This window comes from Equus quagga, chromosome 2 (assembly GCF_021613505.1).
Source record: "Equus quagga isolate Etosha38 chromosome 2, UCLA_HA_Equagga_1.0, whole genome shotgun sequence".
Classification (NCBI taxonomy): domain Eukaryota; kingdom Metazoa; phylum Chordata; class Mammalia; order Perissodactyla; family Equidae; genus Equus; species Equus quagga.
In genome coordinates, this window is record NC_060268.1 from 58,696,472 (window position 1) to 58,718,346 (window position 21,875).

The window sequence follows — 21,875 nt, forward strand, 5'->3', positions numbered from 1 at the left end:
GACTTTACTACTTGTTGAAAATCAGAAATGTAGATTAAATACTGCTGAAATGATAACAGTTAATGGTAAAAATTTAATAGGTGCAATTTTTTTTTTGTGAGGAATATTCACCCTGAGCTAACATCTGTGCCAATCTTCCTCTACTTTGTTTATGGGATGCCTCCAAAGCATGGCTGATGAGTGCAGTATGTCCACGCCCGGGATCCAAACCTGCAAACCCGGGCTGCCAAAGTGGAGCACATGGAACTTTCACCACCAGACGATGGGGCTGGCCCCTACAGGTGCACTTTTTAAAAGAACCTCTCTTCAGTATATATGAGCATACCAGTTAGCTGCACTTGCTTTTAGGGAAAGATGCAATCTCCTTGAGTTTGATATTATAGATAAAAATTTTATTTAAAGCTTCTTTTGTCATTCAAATAGAAAAAGCTGTTTTTAACTACTGTTAAACAAAAAGTGGAAAGTGAGGTAATTCATCTTTGACAATAATCTTCTCTTCCGCCAACAGTGTCATCTTCTTTGCAAGTAAAGGTAATTCCTTATAAATAAGGCTTTTAATAAATTACAAATATGTAGTAGGTTCTTGTCCATCTTCTTCCTAACTACTTAATGCACTGTTGCATAGCAACAATTTTTTTTTCTGCTTCTTTGTTGGAAGTCTGAGAGTCTGAAATCTGCATTGGCCTGGTTGAGCTTGGGAATTTTTCTGGTACCAGGGGTGCAAATATCCGTTGTAGAAATCAGTAGCTGTTAGTGTTTTCTTGAGCATCACTGATCGAACACCAATCCAGCCATCCTAAAGGGCAAAAGACAAATAGTGAACAGGCAGTGGTGGCAAAACTGGTGGTAAATTTTAGTTTACAAAACTTTTATTATGAAAACAAATAAACCAACAAATCTTTACTATAGCCTAGCTGCAGATAGCACAGTACTAAGTGACATATATAATTCTTTGACTCTGAAAGTTTATTACCAAGGAGTGATAACAAATGTGCAGACCTATATAAGCCTATTTAAACACAAAGGGAGCAGAATAAGAAGGTATGTTATATTTCCAGAGTGCTTTATGGTTTTCAGAGTATGTCCAAGTATCTTATTGTTACTGGTCATCAAAATACAGCCGTTCTAAAAAGCAGGCACATCCAATATCACCCCCAGAGAAAACTGATTTTAGAAGAGAAAACTCATGCCCAGAGAGGGTGAGTGATTTGTCTGAGGTGACACACCTGGGGGACTCAAACTCGCATGTTCAGACAACCCCAGCTTCTTCTCTGACAGCAAACTCCAGATTTGCAATACAGATATATACAGCCACAGACAAGGACAGCAAGACATACACACCCAATGCTGTTCCAGAATAAGTTGGAGAGATGAAGGGAGGTTGATGTAGGAGTTCTGTACCTACAGTCTGTGTAGCTCAGATCAATCTATCACACATTTTAAATATACTTTCCTGAGCATGGAATATTGCACATAAACACTGCATGAAGGAAAATACCCAGGAAATGGAAGGATTGTGGAATACTTCTCAGGACAATGCCATGGTGTTATGAAACAATAATGGTTTAAAGTCATTTTAAATAGTTAAGAAATCTCCTAACCACTGTTCAACAGTAAGTAGGATACATGCACTGCAGTAATTCAGCTAGACACTTCGATAGGACTTCAGTATCTTTTATGATCGTCATATTAACAAGATGACGTTAATTAAACAACACTATTAATAAGAGGTTGTTAAATTGGATTACTGAGAATATTCAGGTTTCTTTTAAGACAGCACTAAAGTTATTGAATATTCTTTCATTGTTTGAGTAATAATAATGCCTTGTCAAAACATCACTTTCAAAACATTATACTAGAGATTCTACTATTTCTTAAGAAAATTAAACTGTCCGTTGGCTCAATCTGGTGGACAGGCAGTTGAGTGAAGTCCCAACTAAAAATGATAAATAATATAAACTATAAACTCAGTACAACAAGTATGATAATTTGAAACTAAAGGAGAATGTACCTTACAACAAACCAGCAGTTTCTGTGAGTGTTTGTGGTATATCACCGATCCTGGAATAACAGCCTGTCCTGTTAATTTTGGATCTAAAGAATGGGGGAAAAATAAAAAAGATATGAGAGAGAGAATAAATAATCATGCAATTTCATGGCACTTCTTAAAAATCAAAACATCATGGGAAGCAGTACTAATGCTGGAGAAGACACATCTGCTGATGCCCCGACTTTGTAATCCAAAACTTAATGATGGAGCCATGGTGCTCTGTGTGTACCTCGAACCCAAAGGGAAGCTTTCTGTACACGTAAGAAGCTATGAGTCCTTCACCCAGTCTCCCAGAGATCAACCTAAAATGTTGAATCTTGAAGTTTTGACCATTTTGGGGAAAGAACTGTCTCCCTCCTAGAGAGAGATACAGGAGGCTTAGGATCTAAGGTGGCCCTTCCAATCCATGACCAAATCAGTCCCAATTCCTAGATCCTGAGGAACTCGGACACCCTCTGAACTATGCCAGTTCCCTCTGTGGCTCAGAGTCCTTCAGTCCACCATGTTGGGAGGGCACTGTTAGGCCTCAGAATGGATCTGTGTCACGAATGCTACACCTGGGCCTAAGATTCTCGCTGAGCTTCCCAGAGATTTTCATTATGATAGTCACCAGAGTGAAACTAACCAAGTCATTTTGCACTCCCTGAAAATCTTAATGTAAGAAATCACAGATCTTAAAATGAGATAGTACCACTGCTCTGCCTACTTCCCAGGTTCTTATGATTAAATGAGAAAATACATGTGAATGGACACTGCAAAGAGTAAGACAATAAATGAACGTAAAGCATTATCATTATTGAACTGAAACAAACTAAAAGAATCCTTATTTTTAGTGTGTGACCTATGGTAAAAGACACATTTTCAAATACACTATAGTGAAAACATTTTCCATGTCAGCTATTCAAAAGTTAGTACCAGTGAGGACTGAACTATTAACTTCTACCAAATCCAGGAGTTTAATGGTATTATCCATCCAGAGTGTCTGCAACGGAATCTGCAAACAAAATTAAAGAAGGTGTGATAAAGAAATACATTCAGCCCCCAAACTCTTTTCAACTACTATTTTGTGTTAATCTGGTCTGATTTCTCTCCCAATTAAAGACGAATTTGGAACTCAGTCTCTGAATCTTATGGAACAGCACATAAACATGATCCTCTACATCAGCCTCCAAGATTTGTAAGATCTTAAACACTTTTAAAATCAATGTTTATATCTTTATTAATATTTCTAATTAAAAATATATGTTCATTATAAAAAAATGCAAGCATTACAGCAATTATGTTTAAAAAAATTTAGAAAGTCAAAGTATTCTGTACTCCTATTCCCAGAGGTAACCACTGTTAACAGTTTGATGTGTATTTCCTTGTATTTTTTCTACAAAGATTATTTCAAAAATCTAGAACATACTGTTCTGCAAGGAACTCTTTTTACTTAACCATAAACCATGGGCTCCTTTTCATCAGTACGTGCTTATCTATTTCACTCTTTTTATCTGCTGCACAGCATTCCATTTTATGACTGTACCATAGTTTATGTAACCAATACCTTTATGATGGACATTTCAGTCATTTTCAATTTCTTGCTATTATAAAATTTTTAAATGTGCTAATAAATAGCCTGGTAGATATACCTTTGAGGACTTTTACATTTCTGGAGAATAATGGTTTTTTTTAAGTAGACTACCTAGTTTAAAGAGCATCAACATTTTATTGTTAAACTGCCTTGCTAAGAGAAAAAAGAAAAAGACACCCTATTGCTGTTTATTATTAGTGGGGCCAAGGAGCATTGCATATATTTTCTTGCACATTTTATTTCTCTGAAAACTGCCTATTTATACCCTCTACCCGTTTAAAAGAAAAACAAACTGAGTTGTTCATCTCTTTCTTATTAATTTGCAAAAGTGTTTTATATTTTTAGGAAATAAGCCCTTTAATTCTTGGATGTGTTACGAATATTCTTCCAGTATGTTGACTTTTGAACTTGGGTGCAGTAATTTTTTTTCCATGTCTAAGTTTTTTATTTTTATGGAGTGATATTTATCACTCTTTTCTCTCATGGCCTCAGTGGTTCATGTCATGCTTAAAAAGGCCTACTCCAATGGGACGGCCCCTTGGCCGAGTGGTTAAGTTCTCGTGCTCTGCTTCGGCAGCCCAGGGTTTCACTGGTTCGAATCCTGGGCGTGGACATGGCACCACTCGTCAGGCCATGCTGAGGTGGCGTCCCACATGCCACAACTAGAAGGACCCACAACTAAAATATACAACTATGTACTAGGGGGACTTGGGGAGAAAAAGCAGAAAAAAAAATTTTAAAAAAAGGCCCACGCCTCACTTTATTAAATATTATAAAAAAGTATTCAACTGTGTTTTTTCCCAGTCCTTTGTGGTTTTGTTTTTTCACATTTAAATTCTTGATCCCCCGAGATTTTATTTTCATTTTAAAAGGTAGGCCTCTCATGGCTAACCTGCTGTCCCAATGTTATTTACTGGCTAATCCATCTCCCCTTCCCCTGGTATGAAATGCCACCTTTATCACATAACACATTTCCAGTATACCTGACACTCTGCAACTTGATTTTAACTGTTAATAAAAATTAACACATACCAGGAAATAAGTCCTGTCACATTTCTGAGTTAAATACATTTATTTTCAGACTTTCATTCAATCTTCTATTTCATAGATGAGGAAAGTGAGGCCCAGAGAAATGCAGGTGTTTTCCCAGGTGAGACCCAGGTAGTTAGTGGCAGAGCCAAGGATCAGAATCTGTGTTTTCTCATTCTCAGCTCAGTGCTTTTTTATGAGATTCCTTAAAGAAAACATTTAATTTCTAGAAGAGTTAAGTGGTTGCAAATATTTGAACATTAAATCAAAAAAATTAAATTTGAAAAGTTCACAAGTGTTCATAACCTTACATCTGTCAATATTGAAGAGGAGATTGGTACAACATCTTCTGTTGGTACAGTATCCTCTTCAATAACTTGCTGATTTATTTTTCTTTACCTGCTCCGAATAAAAATTATGAAATGATTTTCATATGTGTAACTTTTTTCTTTCACAGAACTCAAAATATTTTTGAAACATGTTTACTGACTAAAAAAAGATTTATATTTACTGAGAGTGATAAATATGCTAGGTATATAATCAGAATATGCAGTTCTTGTTCTTGAGGAGGTAAAGCTCATCTTCACCTTATCATCAGAGCATTGCAGAAGGGAAAATGATGGCGAGAATATAGTCATTTCAGTGTCTACCATCATTACTTGTCCAAATCATATGTTGGCAGGGATTTAAATTCAGTTTATCTCCTTTGATCTTGACAGTTGTGGGCATGCTCATTAACCCTATTTTAGAGGTAAGAAAGCAGAAGCTCAGAGAAGATAAGGGTATTGCTCTTGGTTAGTAAATGGTAGCTCCAGGAATCAACTCTCACCTTCTGGCTCCAAGATAAGTACTCATTCTGTTACTGCACAAGCTTTTCTCAGTGGAGAGGAAAGGTGAACTGCAGAAGATAAGGATCATTATGTATGAAAGTAACTCTGTGTTTAACGTTGAGAAACTGTCAACTGTTTTCCAAAATGGCTGCACCATTTTATGTTCCCACCAACAATGTATGAGAGTTCCAAATTTCTTCACATCCTTGTCAATACTTGTTGTCGTCTGTTTTTTAAATTATAGCCATCCTAATGGATGTGAAGTAGTGTCTCAGGGCACTTTTGACCTGCATTTCTCTAGACTACTGAAGTTGACCACCTTTTCATGTGCTTATTGTCCATCTGTATATCTTCTTGAGAGAAATGTCTATTCAGATCCCGTGAGCATTTTCTAATTGGATGGTCTTTTTTACTGTACAGCTGTTAAGTTTTTTAATATATTCTGGATACTAGACCCTTATCAGATATATGATTTGCAAATATTTTCTTCTATTCTGTGGGTTGCCTTTTCACTTTCTTGATAGTGTACTTTGAAGCCCAACGGTTTTTAATTTTGAAGTTCAGTTTTTAGTTTGGTTGCTTATGCTTGAGGCATCACATCCAGAACCACTGCCTACTTTGAGGTCATGAAGATTTATCCCTGTTTTCTTCTAACAGTTTTATAGTTTTGGCTCTTACACTTAGGTCTCTGACATATTTTGAGTTTATTTTTGTATGTGGTGTGAGGTAGGGGTCCAAACCGATTCTTTTGATTGTGGATATCCAGTTGTACAAGCACCATGTGTTGAAAAGACTGTTGTTTCCTCATCAAATTGTACTGGCACCCTTGTCAAAAATCAACTGACCATAAATGTATGGGTTTATTTCTGGACTCTCAATTCTATCCCATTGAGCTATACATCTATCTTTATGCCACTGCCACACTGTCCTCATTACTGTAGCTTTGTAGTAAGTTTTGAAATCAGGAAATGTGAGTCCTCCAACTTTGTTCTCCTTTGTCAAGATTTTTTGGCTATTCTGGGCCTCTTGCAATTCCATACAAATTTTAGGATCAGCTTGTCAATTTCTGCAAACAAGTCAACTGGGATTTTCATAAAAATTGTGTTGAATCTGTAGATCAATTTGGGGAATAGTCCCATCTTAACAATATTAAGTCTTCCAATCCATGACCACGGAGGTCTTTCCATTTATTTAGGTCTTCTTTACTGTTTATTAGCTCTTATCTTTTAGGAATCTTTATCATTCTCTTTACGTAAGATTACATCATTTTCAAACACAGATAGTTTTACTTCTTCCTTTCCAATCTGGTTACCTTTTGTTTCTTTTTTCTTGCCTAATTGCCCTAGCTATAACCTCCAGTACATCTTTCTCTTGCTCTTGATCTTAGGGGGAAAGTTTTCAGTCATTCACCATTAAATATGATGTTAATTGTGGATTTTTTGGTAGATGTTCTTTATCAGGTTGAGGAAGTTCCCTCCTATTCTTAATTTGTTCAGAATCTTTATCTTGAAAGGGTACTGGATTTTCTCAAATGCTTTTTCTGCATCTATTGAGACAATTATGTGGCTTTTGTCCTTTATTCTATTAATATGGTGTATTATATTGATTGATTTTTTTGTATGCTGAACCAACCTTGCATTCATGGGATAAATACCACTTGGTCATGGTGTATAGTCCTTTTTTATATGTTGTTTGAAGATTTTTGCCTCTATATTCATAAGGGATATTGACTTATAGTTTTCTTTTCTTGTGATGTTTTTATCTGGATTAGCCTACCTTGGATTTCATACTACCTGCTCCCTCTGCCTGGAATGCCCTTTTCCTGATCTTGGCATGGCTGGTTGCTATCGTCTTTCAGATGTCAGCTTAAATGTCAGTTCAGAGAGGTATTCCCCATCTATCCAGTCTAAAATAACCTTCAGTTAGTCTATCACCTTATCCTATTTTTTTGTTTAAGATTGGCACCTGAGCTAACAACGGTTGCCAATCTTCTTTTTTTTTTCCCTGCTTTTTCTCCCAAAATCCCCCCAGTACATAGTTGTATATTTTAGTTGTGGGTCCTTCTAGTTGTGGCATGTAGGATGCCGCCTCAGCATGGCCTGATGAGTGGTGCCATGTCTGCACCCAGGATCCGAACTGACGAAACCCTGGGCCACCAAAGCAGAGCACTCAAACTTAACCACTCGGCCATGGGGCCGGCGCCCCAAATTATCCTATTTTAATTTTCATCAAGGAACTTATCACACTATTTCTTATTTATTTGATTATTTATTGTCTTTCTTCCTACACCATCTGTACCTCTAGCACCTAGAACAGTGTCTGACACATAATAGGCCTTTAATAACTATTTAGTTTAATGGATAAAAGAATAATAATAGGTATCATTTAATGAGTACTTACTCTGTGCCAGATACTGTACTAGATGTTTTATATACATTATATCAGCCCTAATTTCCCAATGAACAAACTAAAGCTCGGAAGTTAAGTACCCTTCCCAAGTCTACAAAGTTAGGAAGTAGCAGAGACAAGCTGGAACCCAGCTCTGTCTGGCTGTAAAGTCCCAAGTTGCTTTCCCTATGCCATTCTGCTGTAGCAGGAAAAGTACAAGGTTTGAAGTCACACAGTTCTGATTCAAAGCTTGACTCTCACTAATTAGCAATGTAACCTTGAACAACATTCAATAACCATTCACTGAGTATCTACTTTAAGGCTCAATTTCCTCAACTTAAAATGGGATAATACCCACAACATGCAATTGTGATCCTCACTGAAGAACTTGGCATGCTACAAATATTCAACAGCAGTTGTCCATTTTACCCAACATTAATAACAGGGAAGGGCCATTAAAAACCCACACAAGCTAGACCCAGAGTTTAAACAATACAAGAGGCCACCAACATGAAGGAAAAAAGCCAATAAATTTGTCAAAAGAATTGAGAATTTAACTCAGATATTTTAATGAGTTGTTACATTACAACTCCACTTTGTGTACCATATGTGGTAATCAAGGATTTAAGAATTCAATTATAAAACATGGGCCATAGGCAGAAAGACAGACTGGAAAAAGCATGGGATTAGGACTTAGACGATTTAAGTTCATTAGTTAGTGACTAGGTACCCCTGTTAGTCATTTCATTTTCATTCCTTTAATCTATGAAATGGGATAATAGAACTTGGTTATGGGAAACTGCAAAATATGTATTTGAAAGCGATTTGTGAATTCCAAAAACTTAAAGTTTGAAGAATATTTTTTAAGTGAATATCAGATACGCAAGAACTGAATGTAGTGACTCAAACAGAAACTTGTACACCAATGTTCATAGCAGCATTATTCACAACAGCCAAAAGGTAGAAACAATCCAAACATCCATCGACAGATGAATGGATAAACAAGATGAGGTATATACATACAATGGAATATTATTCAGACTTAAAAAGGAATGACATTCTGATACATAGCACTACATGGATGAACCTTGAAGACACTATGCTAAGTGAGATAAGCCAGACACAAAAGGACAAATACTGTACGATTCCACTTACATGAGGTACCTAGAACAGGCAAACTCATAGATACAGAAAGTAGAATAGAATTCATCAGGGACTATGGGGAGGGGGAATGGGAGGTACTGTTTAATGGGCAGAGTTTCAATTTGGGAAAATGAAAAAGTTCTGGGGATAGCGGTGATGGTTATAAAACAACGTGAATTTATTTAATGCCACTGAACGATACACTTAAAATGGTTAAAATGGTAAATTTTATGTTATGTATATTTTACCACATTAAAAAAATAGCCATTTTTTAAAAAAATGAATTTCAGGATTCTTAGGTTTAGTTTATGAGATTCATTCCTGAATAAAAATATTTCAAAGGTGAATTACACATGTGCACGCGCACACACACACACTCTCTTAGGTAAAACTGCAATCTGACTTCGAACTTACTATATTTCCTATGGCACGATAAAGTCTGAATATTTGCTCTGACGTTTGTTCCTCCCATTTTATACAGCTGGTACCAGCAGAAATCTTAGGGGCTACAAGATAAAGCCAATAGCAAGAATGAATATCAGGTTCCATGTCCATGAATTAATAAGTATTGATGCTGAAGAACAGATACAAGAGAATTCATTATATTATTTCCTCAACTTTTGAATATGTTTGAAACTTTCCATAATATAAAGGTAAATAAATAAATCATACAAGTACTAGAAGAAGACATGGGTGAATTTCTTTATAACCTGGGAGTAGAAAAATGACTGAACAATGACTCAAAATACAGAAGTAATTAAAGAAAAGAATGATAAATATGACTACATAAAAAACTTTTTCAAGACAAAAAAAAATGTCACAAGTCAAAAAGCAAATGACAAACAAAGTACTTTTTTAAATTTGTATTACAGTGCTCTGTATCTGCTTATATAGATATAAATCTGTAAATATACATTTATGTAATCTTATAATAATATTAATATAATTAGATTATATTTAGGAGTACTTTATATCTATTATATAGATTTATTTATATCTATTATATAAAGTACTCCTAAAAACTGAGAAGAAAAAGATCAAGAAATCTGATAGGAAAATTGTCAAAGGATATAATAAACCGTTCCCAGAAAAAAGAAATGCAAATAGTCCTTAAACATATGAAAAGATCCTAACCCCCCTCACAGAAGTAATATAAATTAAAACTACTTCAAGATGCAGTTTCTTATCTATTTGATTAGGAAGTAACATGCATAAAGTTATTTTTAATGGCATTATTTGAAATAGCAAAAGACTGGAAACAAATGCCCATAAATAGGGGCTCTGTTGAATAAATTATGATATATGCACACAAATGAGAACTAGACCACCATAAAAATAGAAAGGGGGAAATCTCTTATTGATAGGAACTGATCTCCAGGATACACCACTGAGTGAAGAAAGAAAGGTACAAAAGAGTGTACATTTTATACCACCTTTTGTGGAAGAAAAGAAAAATCTGCTTAAAAATGTGTTTTTGCTAATTTTGATAAAAAGAACCAACTAGAAGGTGAAATCAGAAACTAAGGAAAATACTGACCCAGAGAAGGAGGGAAACAGGCTTGGAGGAGATAGGGATGGACGAGAGACTTCTCTGAGTTCACCTTCTCAAATTTTAACTTTTGAATCATGTAAATATTTTACATATTCAAAAAATTAAATTTAATCAGAGAGGAAAAAAGCAACTCTGAAAATTAAACACAAATGGAAAAAAATAAACCTAAGTATATATCAAACTAGATAACAAAACCACATGGAAAAAAGAATTGTCTCCAGAAAGTTTTGAACACAGTACTCTGACTGCATAATCTTAGCAGGATATATTCTAAGGACAAAAAAACCTGCAGAGAAATCTTAAATCTTACTCAGTAGTTTTACTTTTTGTAGTAATATTGGTGGCATAATTTTCAAACTATTTTATGCTTAGCAATTAAACAAATAGGTTAGTATTAATACAAAAAAAGATATTCAGTGTAAGAGAAAATACTCTAAGAAAAACTCTGTAATTTAAACTTTGAATCAGTAACAATATGAACTCAAGTATTATTTAAAAAATATAATGCCTAGCCTTGTCCATTGTCACCTTATCTTGGAACACATTGTTGTACGAGATAGTTTCTAAATACCACCCCCCACTAAAATGAACAAGGGAGAGATGGCTGATTCCAACAGAGGACAGAGAATTTACAAGGTGAGCCTGGGACATCTTATAATAGAAAGCAAGAAAGCACTCAAAAACTAATTGGCGTGGAGAAGTGTCAAAAAGATGCAGGAGCCAACTTTAAGGGGCTCCCACTGGCTAAATCTGGGACTACTTGAGCAGCATAAGCATTATGAATGTAACTAACTGTAAAACACAATAAAGGAGAATCCACGAGTCAAATGATAATTAAAAAAACTCGTTTACCCATAATTGAAGGCAATTGTGGCACCAACTCCTTACTCTAAAAATTGGTAATTAGAGAAAGGCTTAAACAATTATTCTGTCATTTTAGGATGAACTAAAATTCATCAATTGATGAGGAAAAGTTCTTCTTTACAGAGCAATGCCAACTAGTAAAGTAAAAGGAATTAGAAAATCACCATTTTGCAATCTCTAATGAAATAATTCATTCAGGGAAGGAGCATCAATCCATGCTAAAATTGTGATGTGAAAGGTTGTTAGGGAACAGGATATTTGCATGGTGCTAAAGTACCCCACAGATTACCTGCCAATTGCAAAGGGAGAAACACATCTTTACACTGGAAAGATCTGGTGATCACCACCTCAGCTAGGTGAGCAAACTTAGCTTACTAGCCTCGATGCAATCTGGCATCATGGCTTACTGATGTGACATCCTAAGCCTGGAGGAGACAGGGGAGAGACTTCTTTGAGTATATCCTTTTAACCAGTTTTAGCTTCTGAATCATGTAAATGGTTTACATATTCAAGAAATAAAATCATAGATAAAAGTAAAAAGCAATCCTTAAAATTAAAAACAAACTGGCACAAATATCACTAAAAGACAATTATCATCTACGAAATATTCTTTCCAAAAACTTTAAGCCTGAATCCAATCAACCTTTTAGAACTTCCAACTCACAGGAAATATAAGGGCTAGAAAAACTAGAAGGAAACAGACAACTGGCCTGAGCTCTTCAAAGAGTCAATGATATGGAGGGAAAAAAAACAGTGGAGGAATTACTCTAGTTTAAAGAGACTAAAGAGACATAACAATTAATTACAATTATATCCTAGTTTGAAAAAATATACAGCTATAAAATATGTTTTTAGACAATTAAGAAAATTTAAATGTGGACTAGATATTAAATGCTATTAGGGAACTGGACATTTTTCTTAAAAGATGTATGTTGAAGTATTTAGGGATGAAAGGTCATGATGCATACTTCTAAATGGTTAAGGAGAAATTTAAAAATATACACTAAATAAACCACATATATAGAGAGAGAAAGAAAATAGGACCAAATATTAATAATTGTTGACTCTGGGTGAAACAGGTATTCACTGTCTTTTATCTCTATGTTTGGTACTTTTCAATATGAAGAATAGGAAAAAATTTCCAATCTTTCCAAAGGCTACATGTTAGGAGGGACAAAGAGAGCTTCCCAACCATTCTTTGGAAAAGGGCACACAAGTGGGCACTCAGTCGTTAGTCAAAATCAAGGGAAATTGCAAGTGAAGCAGGCACAGTGTTCAGATGCTATCAGGACAAACAAACCTTAGGGAAGAGGTAAGAATCTGCAGCCCTTACTCACCATGTGTCACCCCCACAGTTGGCTGCTGCCTTCTGTTGCTCAAACTTTCAGGCAAATTTTTCAAAACTGAAATAAGCTAAAAAAGGAGAACGTTATATATTCAAGATAAAAAGAACAAAAGCAGAAATACATTGCAATTCAGTACCATGAAATGAGCTACAGCTTTAAAAGAGCTGGGTGGCAGATAAGGCAGTAAACTGGCTTAAGCTGGGAGGATGCGTGTCTGCTGGGTAGAGCTTTAGTGGCGATGTTGGTCTCTGCAGAATTCAGGTCACTGATCTGCCTCCAGAGGACGCTGAGCTTTGCCTGACTGTGCGAGCCTTCAGTGTCAGAACAGCCTTACGCGCAGCTATCCACACTCGCACCCTGCAGGGGAGAAGGCAGAGGAGCCTCACAGAAGAAGAGTGTGCTCTGGAGTCACACAGTTCCGGGTTCAAATCCCAGTTCCACCACCTACTGGCTGTGTCATTGGGGGAAAGTTATGTTACTTGTCTGTGGCCTTCAATGTCATCATTTGTAAAACAGTTCACAGCAACAGCTACCTCAAAGGTTTGTTGACAAGGTAAAAAAATAAGCCTACAGAGCTATCTAGAACAGTCCTGGCACACAAACCAGTGCTCAGTGAACAACAGCCACTATTATAATAGCATTCCTGAGGGGAGTTGGGGGGAAAGTTTTCCTCTACAGAAAATTAACTAGTTCAAATGAAAATCATTAATCTGCTCATTAAGCATTTACTCAGACCCCACTGTATTGCAGATTCAATGAGCTACAAAACGCCACAGAGTTCATTTGTAGCTGGGGGGTCAACAGAATCCCAGTGCGTATGGATGCAAATGACTGGAACACAGGCACAGAAGTGGGGACAAAAGCTAAGAGTCACTTACAAAATGCTATAGGTGCCTTCTGACAGGGACGAAAGGTCCGTCTATGAGACTAAGGAGAGTGAAACAGGGAAGAAAGAAGGCCTCACTGTGAAATGCAGGAGACCACGTAGGACCACGTGATTCATCTGAAAGCCTTTAGGTAACCACTCTGTGTAAATTCTCAAAGAGTTACATGAGATCACAAATACCAAGCTAATTTTTAGGAAGCCAAGGATAGAAATCACTTAAAAAGGAAAAAGGAAGCTTAAAATTACATATCATAAAATTGCTCTTTTCATCAGAACCACTTAGGAAACCTACTAAATGAATAAAAAACAGTGGGCTCTCAGAGGACTGTACCATGTTGGCACCCAGTCTTGACAGCACGGCTTCCAATTCCTTCGCGGTACTCTTAGGTGGCACAGGAACCGTTTCCTGTTTGAGAATTGGGCCTACATCAAACCTACCAAAAAAGGAAAAGCAAATAATAACAGGATTAGGGATGATTTCTTACTAACAATGTTTGTCTACATGAGTGTTTATATACCACAAGGATAGTTTACTCTTGGCCACGAATTTGACTGTTAGCCATTAGCAAGGGAGAAATGTCAGCATGAAAGGAGGGAGAGTAAAATCTGGCCTGTGCTTAGATTTTACACTTATTTTTTCCTCAAGGAAAAAGTATAAAGTTGGGTATCAGGGATTTAACTGCAATAATAGATAATGCTACCATCAGTAATAAATAGTATGAAAGAAATATTCTATTTGTATAATGAAAGCATAGAGCAAAGAACTTATTTTCCAAGGAAGTCCCATTAGGAAATCCCTAATTATTTCTTTCTATATTTCCTTTCTAAAAGGATAAGAGTTTTGCCTGGATTATAATCATTGATGATTATATAGGTGCAAGTGTATTTGTATTCCCACAAATCGTACATTTTACATCAAGCTCTATAGTGGCCACCAGCTTTTTTTAGAAATATGCTTTAGTTTGAATATTTAACTTTGTGGTTCTGTTAATTCTATTTTTAACTTATGAACTTTAAGAAAATATTGATTATGAAAAATCACAAATATTCACAAAAACAGAGTGACTACTCTAATGAATCTCCATATATGCATCACCCAGATTTTAAAATAATCAAAGTTTTGCTACTCTTGTTTCATTTACCCCACTCTCTTTTTTTCTAAAGTAAATTAAAGCAAATCCCAGATATTGAGTTGTTCTTGTGAACTTGAAAATTATTCTTTTCTTTTTCCTGTAAGATTGGCCCTTAGCTAACATCTGTTACCAATCTTTTTTTTTTCTTCTCCCCAAAGCCTCCCCCAGTACATAGTTGTATATTCTAGTTGTGGGTCCTTCTGGTTGTGCTGTGTGGGATGCTGCCTCAGCATGGCTTGATGAGCTGTGCTAGGTCCGTGCCCAGGATCTGAACCGGTGAAACCCTGGGCCGCCGAAGCAGAGCGCGCGAACTTAACCACTCGGCCACGGGGCCGGCCCCCTGAATTATTCGTTTCTAGGGGTACATTAGGTGAATAATAGGCAGAGGCTTAATACACTCCTGAAGCAACTTTAAATAATTGTTTCTTAGATTGTAAGTAAAATAAAAAACATTAAATGTTTAAGACAATTATATTACACATTGATATACAATATATTCTTACTTTAGATTCCAAAACTTATTTGACCATAGTTTGACCATAGAAACCCACGCCAGCAGAACTAAAATTCATAACTAATATACAAAAATCCATCTCTCATTTACACAATGTCTTTTATAGAAATCCAGTTGTTAATAGGATTTATTTCAATTAACAAGTTAAAAATTTCACAAGGGCTTTAAAGAGAGACTGCATAAATACCAAAACACATATGGCTTATGTTAGAACCCAGGAAAAAACAGAAAGGGTACAAAAGCCAAGGAAGGACTCTGGAGCTGGAGAAATTGGTGAGCACCATCCATTCATCCATTTCCCCCCCAAACAGACTGATACCAACATTCAAAATCACAAGAAGTCTCAAGAAAAGAATTATGCTCTTACCTTTTAGGTCTGATCTGCATAATCGTTACTCCAGTAACTGTGTCTCCGTGAAGCACGGTATGGATTATAGGGGCTGGACCACGCCACCTCGGGAGGCAACTGGGATGGACATTCAATATGCCACTGAGTTAGAAAAGGCAGAAATTAGCATGTAAGTGGGCTTTACCACTTAGTCACTGCTACCTAAAGTAATATGCTACTTTTCATCATTAAACTTTCCAGAAATTTTGAAACACTAACAGTTAATTCTAGCTTGTACCACCTGAAAAGGGAGCCAGAGCTAAGTTCACTCTCTTACCATAAGAGACCAATGAAACTCAATTAAAAACAGAGCAAGAACAACTATTCATTGTTCCAAAGATGTTCCACACAAGCTCATGATGTCTGGAAGTTTTTAAATAAAAACGAAACTATGTGAGAAGAACCATTCAAACTCTATCGTTCATCTCATGGATGATGTAAATTATATTTATAGTTTAGTTACATAATTATCCTCACTTCACTTAGTTTGCATACAGAATGCCTAAAACAAGCTTCTTGAATCTCCATCAAAAGATCTATTCACCTTTGCTGTTTATCCCAATACACTTATCACCCATTAATGAGCAATTTAAATAATTTACTAATCTGTCATTAGCTTAATGATGTCTCCATCAGCATGAGTATGCACTTAAGAGTGTGCATATATGAAAGAGTCTTATATTCTAAGTTCCACTGTTGAGCCCAGGCTCATTCATCCAACAAATACTGACTGAGCACAATCCACGTGCTGGCACTGTTCCGAGTGCTGGGGATACAAGCAACAGTGAACCAAACAGAAAAAAATTCTGCCCTCAGGCAGCTTATGTGCAAAGAGTGGAGATAAGCAATAAAAACCAAAACATGTAAAAAGTTTGTCAGATGGTGCTAACAGCTATGGAGAAAAACAAAGCAGAGAAGGGGATAGGAGTATTGGATGGGAGATTACAATTTTAAAGTGGTCAAAGAAAGTTTTACCAATAAGAAGACACCTGGGCAAGACATGAGGAGGTAAAGGAATAAGCCACAGAGATATATGGGAGAAAGCTTTCCAGGCAGAGGGAACAGTAAGCACAAAGATCTCGAGCAAGGTGAATGCTTGGCACATTCAAGGCACAGCAGGAAGGCCAGTGTGGCTGGAGTGGAGTGAACCTGAGGAATAGTAGTAGGAGGTGAGGCCAGAGAGCTAGCAGGGGACCAAACCAAGTAGGTAGGTCCTTATAGGCCAATATAAGGACTTTGACTTGTATTCTGAGTGAGATGGAAAACCAGCAGAGAATTCTGAGCAGAGTGACATGATCCGACTTGTGCTTCAAAAGGGTCACTTTGGCTCCTAGACTGTTAAAAGGCTGAGAGGGCCAAGGACAGAAGCAATGGAAATAGCAACAGTGGAAGCGATGAGAGACAGTCCATTTCTAGACAGATTTCGAAGGCAGAGCCAAGAGGATTTCCTGATGGACTGGATGCGTGGTGAGGGATAAGGAATCAAGAATGACTAAGGATTTGGGTCCATTCAACCAGAAGGCTGGAATTGCCACTTACTAGATAAAGATTTGGGGAGGAGCAGGTTTTGGGCAAAAGTTCAAGAATGTAGTTTTGGACATCTCACATCTAAGGTGCCTATCAGACATCCAAGTAGAGCTGTGGAGGAGGCAGGGGGTATCCAGGGCCTGGAGTTCAGGGCGAGATCTGAACTGGAGGGACAAATGTGGGAGTTGTCAGCAGATACAGTATATGGAATTTAAATGAGGGGGGTGAAAGCCCACAGATAGCGATAAAGATTAACAATTCATGCCACTAATATAATGTTTTAAGAGAAAATATTAAAGAAAGCAGAATTAGAGTTCAAGTTATTACACTTTAGATGCCAGGTCTGTATATAAAGACCAAGGTCTCTATTCCATTATCTCCTTATAAATAAAACTTACTAGGGAAATTTAAGAATAAGAGCCTCACTCAAAAGTCGGCCAAAGGAAGCCACCACTCCAACATCATATTCTCCAGACCCCACGTCTGGCCACTCGTACACCGGCAGCTGAGACTGGACAGCATACTGCTTCACTGGCAGTCCTCTGGGTGACGGGGAGGGCACTGTGACCACTTCCAATTTGTCAATTAGCTCCTCCTCTTTGTTTTCCCTAAGTTGGAAAGAACGAAAGAAAATATGAGAGTAGTATGACAATGACTCAAAGCTAAACTACTTCACAGACCTCTATGATGTTTTTATGATTAAATTCAGGAAGCATTCTGATAAATGAATAAAACTAGTGCAAGTGAAAGACTGAGTTTTTATTTTTTATTTAATTTTAATTTTAAATTTGAAGAGCCACATGTGGCTAGTGGCTACTCTTTGGATAGCACGGTTCTAGAAGTTTCCCCTTGCAGACAGAAACATATATAGTACAGACATTTTACACAATTAGGATATAATATATACTGCTCTGGATTTTTTTTTTCCCACTTAACAACACTATATGTGTCGCTAAGTGACGGGATCCGTTCTGAGAAACGTGTCCTTAGGCGATTTCCTTGTTGTGCAAACATCACAGAGTGCACTTACACACACCTAGATGGAACAGCCTACTACACAGCTAGGCTATATGGTACTCATCTCATGGGAGCACCGTTGTATATGCAGTCCGTCGTTGAGCGAAATGTTGTTATGTGGTGCATGATGGTATATAAGCTATTATGTGAGTCTTTTAAAACAATGGGTTAAATATACATTTGCTTGTATATGCATCGAACATTTCTAGAAGAAGAACCTGAAAACAGTGGCTGTCTCTGAAGAGAAGAACCGGGAACTAGGAGACAGGAGGAAGGAACTAACTTTTCACTGTATATCCTTTGAATCTTTTGAATTTTGTACCATAACCATGTGTTATTCAAACAATAATGTTTTTTAAAAAACAAACAAAAATATATACCATGGGCATCATTCCATGGCAGTTCATGTAGCACTACCTCATTTTTTTTACCTGCTGCGTAGTATTCCAGTGCCCAGGGGCTGTTCATTTCTTTATTTAGCAGGTATTGCATCACATGTTAAGGAGTTAGGAGGAAAGGAGTAGATAGGAGGGCTCTAAAGAGAAAGTGCAGGAGTCGTGGAGCTGGCAAGGGAAGCATCAGCAGAAGGGTCAGGATACAAGAGTGAGAGATGCGGGAGGCAACCTGGGGAAGGCAGCACGTGGAGAGCGCATTATGGAGGATGTGCAAAGCGAACAAGAGTGAAGGCAGTGTTCCAGGGTGCGTGTACAGAGGGGAGTGTGTGGAGGGAGGAATATGATACAAGGAGATTGAAGAGGGAGTCAATAGGAGGGGCTGCTGTGAAGTATTTGTAGGGAAGACTTGACGGAGTGAGATGACAGAAACGAGCGTGGGGGTGCGTCAGGAAAAAACGGAGTGGGGAGATAAACAATGGAGGTTGGGGGAAAGTACGCAGAGCGATATACACGGGTATAACCATCACATACCATGGACTTTCAGGACAGGTTGGACCTCAAATAATTTTTTCCCAGGTTTGTTAAATTTTAGAAATACTAAATGTATACCCAAGAGTTCTGATCTATAAATCTACTCATTTGGAAACAGTTCGTTTTTGGACTCCGTCCTCATTTCAGTCCCAGAAAACTGGGGAGGAGATGGGGAGCAAAGGAGACCTTGGTGCAGAGGGATGCAAGTACCTCGTAAGAAGCCCAAAGGATTGGAGGGTACAAGTTAGATGAATAGGAAGCAGTACGAGGAAATGGAAACGGGACTTTGAAGTCAGACCCCATTTTAGTCCCAATCAGCTCAGCTGATGACCTTGGGCAATCGCTTAACCTCTCTGAACTCCGGTTTCATTACAGGCAAAACGTGCATGGAGGCGGTGAGACTGGACGGAGATGATGTATGCAAAGCGGCGAGGACAGGATTGGCTCCGCGGGGCGCCCGGTAGCGCCTGAAGAACGGACAGACAGGGCCCGGAGCGGGGGGTGTAGACCAGACGGGACCCGCCGGGCCGCCCTAGGGCGGACAGCCGGGTGCGGCGCCCCTTCCGGGCGCCCGGAGACGCCGAAATCTGGGCCCACACTCTCCGGCGCCGCCGCTTTCCCCGACAAGGAGTCCAAACCCTCGGGGTCTCCCGCAGAGGCTCGAGATCGGCGCCCCCAGCAGCCGGGCCCCCCCAAGCCCCGGCCCCGGTACCTGGCGGCGTGCAGCGCCCGCAGCGCCTCGCGGGCGAACTGGTCCGTGCCGAAGAAGAGCACACGCCAGGGCGGTCTCTCCCGGACGCGGGCGCCCCGGCCGTCCTCCCCGCCGGGGCACCCTCCGAGCCCGGCCAGCGCTCGCCACTGGGGGCTCGGCCTCCGTCCCGCGCCGCCACCGGCCGGCAGCCGCCCGCAGCAGCGACGCACCAGCACCCTCATCGCCTCCGCCGGCGGCCTGCCCTGCGCAGGCGCGCAGGGGTCGGGGCGAGCGCGCTAGGCCGGAGGGGCGGGGCCGGGCAGGAACCCCACCCGAGGGGCGGGGCCTGCCTGACTGGAGGCGTGGCCAGTGTGACGGAGCTGATAAAGGAAGTTTGACGGTTCGAGCGTCCTGGTGATTTTTGTTGCATTATTTGCTCGATTTAGCCAATCTCCCAAAAGAAGTCTTTTGGGAACAAATCATGTGTTTTAAGACAATAAAATCTCATTTATTTACGTGATTCTGTGTCATTTTCTCAGCCATTTTGATAACTAGTGCTTACTGCGTATTTACTATATGCCACACTTTGGCTAAGCATTTTATGTTCAGTTAATCCTCATATCAACCATACAAGGTAGACATTATTACAACCGTTTTACTGAAGAGAATCTGAGACTCAGTTGAAGTTAAGATCCTCACAGCTAGTCCACGTAGCTCCAAAGCCTGTGGTCCTAACCATTTGGCCTTCGTGGCAATCCTGTGTATTAGGCAAGCTAATGTCCCCATTTTGAGCCGGAGGAAACTGAGGCTTAATTACTTGCTACGGTCTCTCTGGTGTATCTGTGGGTTCCCTCCCACACAGGGGGATACCACAGAGGAGATTCTTAGGGAAAATGGGCAGAGGAAGCTGTCTCCAGAAGACCTCTAAGGACCGTTAGTGCTCAGAGTCTGTATGCCTGAGGCCCATGCAGTGGGCTTCTCCTTGGGTGTGGTCACACATCCTGGCTATAGAGTGGAGACCAGATTCCTTTCTAGCCTTACTCTCACCACCTTTTCCCGTCACACAGTCTTAGACCCAGCCACCGGGACCAGTCCTTTTTCCTAAATTATGAGCTCTGCACATCCCTGCTTCCCTGCCTTTGCTCATGGTGTACTTCCTCCCCTCCCCTCCCCACCTCTCTTCCTCTCTAAATGCTATCCATTCTTCAGTGCCAGGTTCAGACATCCTCCCTGAAGCCTTGAGCTCTTGCCTGCATGGATTTAATGTCTTTCTCCATGTGTTTCCTTCATGCTTTGTGGGGACCTCTGCTTCTCACATAGTCTGGAATTATTGAGGGAACTTGTCTAGTGTCTGCACAGACAGTGACAAATGCACCTGTGTGTTGAATAGAAAAGAGAGAGGCAAAGAGGAAGAGAGAGGCTGTATTTACAGTGAGTCTGCTCATCTGATCACATATGAGAAGGAGAGTGAGATGGGACCCCAAACCTTCTACTCCTGCAGTCAAGTTCTCTTCCAGTATCTTCTCTTAGGGTAAGTGCAATATGATTCTATTTTTTTTAAATGGTCTTTTTCCATATAACACGACCTATAAATGCAACCCAAATGGTCGTTTGCATTTTCACCTTAGAATCTGGCCACTAACTAAAGTGTGACTTTTTATATTTGTGTTTACGTCGTTTCTCTTCTTGAGTTAGAGAGCCTGCGTTATGCTACCTTTAATTTTCAGTAGCCCAAGTTCTCCACAGGTGGCCTGCCCCCTAGAGTGGCCTTGTTGGCATACAGAACCTTCTGCCCCCTACACAGCACTGCCTAGTCTGAGGGGCCGATGCCAATCTGTTTTCTTTCCTCCACAGAGCTGCCTCCTATCATTGACCACTGGCCGTTAAAATGACATCTAATTTTCTAGGGATGGTCTTTTGATTTGCAGCAAACTTCTTTAAAAAAAAACTAAACATGGGGGTGCCCACCTGGTGGCACAGCAGTTAAGTTTGCAGGCTCTGCTTCGGCGGCCAGGGGT

General features: G+C 39.0%; 1 protein-coding gene across 1 annotated transcript; it reads right to left on the bottom strand.

The window, feature by feature from the left end:
• Positions 1-292: 292 nt before the first annotated feature.
• Positions 293-20,120, bottom strand: MTFMT (mitochondrial methionyl-tRNA formyltransferase). Its single transcript, XM_046655137.1, is given in 10 exon segments — positions 293-631; positions 634-796; positions 2,012-2,094; positions 2,966-3,044; positions 9,428-9,519; positions 12,767-12,842; positions 13,993-14,095; positions 15,676-15,798; positions 17,622-17,831; positions 19,879-20,120. Coding segments are annotated over 10 exon segments (1,179 nt in total). The 5' UTR covers positions 20,100-20,120; the 3' UTR covers positions 293-602.
• Between the last annotated feature and the right edge of the window lie 1,755 nt (positions 20,121-21,875).